General features: G+C 44.2%; 1 protein-coding gene across 1 annotated transcript; it reads right to left on the reverse strand.

Annotated features, from left to right (window-relative positions):
• Positions 1-338: 338 nt before the first annotated feature.
• On the reverse strand, positions 339-1,744 carry LOC141588270 (uncharacterized). The gene is made up of 3 exons (XM_074409719.1): positions 1,485-1,744; positions 1,082-1,271; positions 339-506 (listed from the first exon to the last, which is right to left on the reverse strand). Exons 1-3 carry the CDS (start codon positions 1,742-1,744, stop codon positions 339-341), a joined length of 618 nt encoding a protein of 205 aa, XP_074265820.1.
• Between the last annotated feature and the right edge of the window lie 2,237 nt (positions 1,745-3,981).

Below are 3,981 nucleotides of genomic sequence, written 5' to 3' on the forward strand. Positions count from 1 at the left end.
TCCCAAACATTCAACTCATAACATACGTTCAGCTTCCAAGCATAGTTAGGAAAAATGAATTTAAGGCCATGGCTGAGGCCTCTACAACCCCAGGACAAATTCGCACTAGACTTAATAGACATACTACTAGGGTGAGAATCAGGACAAACTACTTTGTCACTAAAAACCATTTCGACAAGAGAACTTTTTGTCCATCAATATCCACGCTTGCTTATCGCAGCGCTTGATTTTTTTTTTTTTTTATTTGGTGAAATGTAAGAATTTACATTAAGTACAAAACAATTCTATTACAACCTATTCCAGTTTTGAATACAGACACATTTTAAAGAGCCTAAACTCTACATACATAACTCAATGCTACTTAACCACATCTTATCATTTTTATCTAAACTTTGGTTCTTATGAGCATGAATCCTCAGCTTGACCACACTTCTAATCTGCCTAAACACAATATCAGGCTTCAACAAACTATGTTCACTTTGCATTTTGTTCCTCTTCATCCAGATCTGATAGTAGTATGGCATGAATGCACAAATCAGTACTCCCTTCCTCACTTTGGACCATTTTCGATTCCATATCCATTGTAGAATATTTATAGTTGCATGTGAAACCCTACATAAACTTGTCATCCCTGAAAGGATGCACCCATTATACACACATTGGTGGAAGAGATCTTTGGTGGGTTTGTTGCTCTCTCACACAGTAAACAAAGATCATATGAGCTTATGCCCAATACAAATAACCTATCTTTCACCTGTAAAGCCTCCCTTATCATTAACCAACCAATAAAACTGTGTTTTGGCTCAGTCTAAGAGTTTTAGATGAATTTGCCATAATACTAGTTGATATATAACCCTCAATAAATCATAACCACTCTTAACTGTGTATCCTTTTGTATTCAAACTCCACTGCTCTTGATTATAACATGGACTAAATTTATCCTCTGACTCTACAAATAGTCTTCCACTCCCAGCTCACATCACCAGTAGGAGTATATTCAGTACAAGGCCTCCCCTTTAAGTAGATTTTATGAACTCATTTAACCCTATAACTTATTTGGATTATAAAAGATCCACCAAACCAATAATTTCCCCATGGCAGCATTATTCCAAGCATAGCTGTCTCTAATCCCTAACCCACCTTTCTGCTTTGGGGAAATTTTTTTATTCCAACTGAACAAAGGTACCCTGAGATGTTCAACCTTCCCATCCCACAAGTAATTCATGCAGATGAAATTCAGTCTACTCAACACACCTTTTGGAATAATAAATCTGTTCATCCAATAAGTGAATAAGGGAGAAAGTACATAACTGACTAGAAATAGCCTCCCTGAATAAGATAAATGCTTTGTCTTAAAGCCGGTGATTCTATCTGTCAATTTTTCCACAAGAACTTGACACTGAGCCTTTGTTAACCTGGCAGCAGTTATGGCACTCCCAAATATTTAAAAGGAATATGCCCCCTTTTGACAACCTGATATTTACAAGATATCTTCCTTAACCCATCCAAGAACTCCATTAAAATAAGCACTTGTTTTTATTGGACTCATTTGAATTCCATAAGCTCTGGAAAAGGTAACAAAAGCATTCAACAACACCATTATGGACCCCACATAACTCTTACTAAATAGAAGAAGATCATAATCAAATATTAAATGAGATAATTTTAGCTTGCCACACATAGGATGAAACTTGAAGCCCATATTTTCAGTAACATATGCCAACACCTTACTCAAGTACTCCATTATAATGGTAAAAAAAAAAGAGAGGATAGAGGGTCTCCTTGTCAAAGACCATTCTTCTCATTAAAAAAACCAATAATATCACCATTTAAGACCAATAAGTAACTGGCACTTTGGACACATTCCATTATAAGGGCTATAAACATTCCAGGAAGGTCTAAGGCAATCAACATCTACTTTAGAAACTCTCAACTGACTGAATCATATGCTTTCTTCAGGTCAATTTTCAGAAGAAATCTAGGAGACATGACTTCATAATATACAATTTAACAATGTCCTGACAAATAAGGATATTTTCAACTATACTTCTCCCCTTGACAAAGCACATCTCCTACCGTGCTCATGAGGGCTTGGTGAGGGTTTTGACGGTAGCCATTTGCTGCTTCGACTGGACAGGCACATCTCCTACCGTGCTCATGAGGGCTTGGTGAGTCGTGTCACCTGATTGAACTTTCGGCACTTTTGAAGTGTCAGACCTGAATAGGTGTTCTGACGTTGTCTGTTTTTGATTTTAGGAGATCGGCACCATGAGGACTTTCTCGGGCTTCACTACCTCCCTGGGGTTTTATGACGTTCTCCGGGCCGGGACGAGGGCGTTGATAGAGAGGTCGGCCTTTGGGCCGTTGGTGGCTGCTTGGCGGGATATTCACAGGTCTTCGATTAGGTAGAACCTGTGTCTGATCTGTGCCATGTTGGATCGGTACTGGGACACGACGTCATCGTTCCACATGGAGTTCGGGGAGGTCGGCGTGACCTTAGAGGATTTTGCTATGATATCCGGCCTCCCTTGTGGCGAGACGCCTGTTGAGTTTATAGAGACACCGGAGAGGGTGTCTTCTCCTGCGGTTACTCGTTTGATCGGTACTGCTTTGTCTGAGCCTTCTGACATTACTCCGTACCTGATCGCGAGTTCGTATGTGAGAGACCACTTCAGAGGGAGAGTGGTAGGTGCCGCTCCGGCGCCGTTGGCGAGTCCGGAGGCTGAGGCTAGAGCTGACGCGCAGGAGGCACGGTTGTGGTTGTGGTACTTCTTGGGTGCCACGTACTTTGGCGACAAGGGTGAGCGCTTGTCGACCAAGGTACTTCCTCTCCTTGCTGACATTGACACTTTGGGTCAGTTTGACTGGGTTACGCCGGCCTTGGCGAGTTTCTCCCGGTACTTGCACGCGGCGGTGCGTCCGAAGGTAGTGGGGGATGATAGTGCCCCTGCTATGGTTGGTCCCGGCCTCATCTTTGAGGTACGAGCGCTTTTTTTGTAGTTTTGAGTTTGATTTTGATTTTGATTTTGGCAATTTTTTGAATTGTTTGATTACAGGCTTGGTTGTATGCTTACTTCGTCCCTCTGCGTCCGAGGACCACAAGTGGTGTCTCTTCGACCTACCCTGCTGTGAGGGGTTGGACGGTGGCTCGGAAGAAGTCGATTAAGTCGACTTACGAGGACTACAGGCGTCGTTTGAACGCCCTTCGAGTTGCTGACATAAGTTGCTGTTCCTTACCCCTTTATAGAAATAGATAGAGATAGGACGATTAGGTAGCTTAGGAAGCCCCCATTCGGTTGAGTAGCTCTGTTTTGAATGCAGTTTGTAGGGCGGCCTTGGGAGCACTACACGGAGGTGTCGGCCGCTGTCAGGGAGCGTCTGCAGCCTCGCAGCTCTCAGCGCTTGTACTTGGAGACGGTGATCGACCCGGTTTGGTACCTGGGCGAGCGTCTAGCTCGTCAGTGATTTACTGAGACTTTCGTGGTACCGGTCGACCCGCCTAGGGTGTCGTTCCAGGAGTCGACTCCCGACGAGGTTGAGGAGCACCTTCATGGTCAGGGAGGTGAGGAGCTGTTGCTGCGGGAGGTTGACTACGACACCTTTCGGTTGTCGAGGCTTGCCTGGTACCCGATCGAGGTATATTTCCCTTTGTTTTTGTTTTCATTGCCTCTTTTAATAGGAGGGTTTGTTACCTTTGATATGGACCCAAATTGCAGGGGGTCGACATGCTGATGAGGACTCAGCCCCCAGATTTCCCGGTGGAGACCAGCTTTCAGGGGCCGCGTGGCGAGGAGCTACAGCTGCGTTTACCAGAGCCTGTGGTCACTGAGGTGACCGACGTTGGCATGAAGTGGAGGTTGGTCGTTCTGAGGGTGAGTTCTTGACTTGAACATTTTTCCTCATTCGTGTTTTTCCTTGCATTGTATTGAAGGACCTTTTTGGATATAGGTGACGACCGTTAGTCATCAGGCTTTGTGGCGG

The sequence above is a fragment of the Silene latifolia genome, chromosome 6 (genome assembly GCF_048544455.1).
Source record: "Silene latifolia isolate original U9 population chromosome 6, ASM4854445v1, whole genome shotgun sequence".
Lineage (NCBI taxonomy): Eukaryota > Viridiplantae > Streptophyta > Magnoliopsida > Caryophyllales > Caryophyllaceae > Silene > Silene latifolia.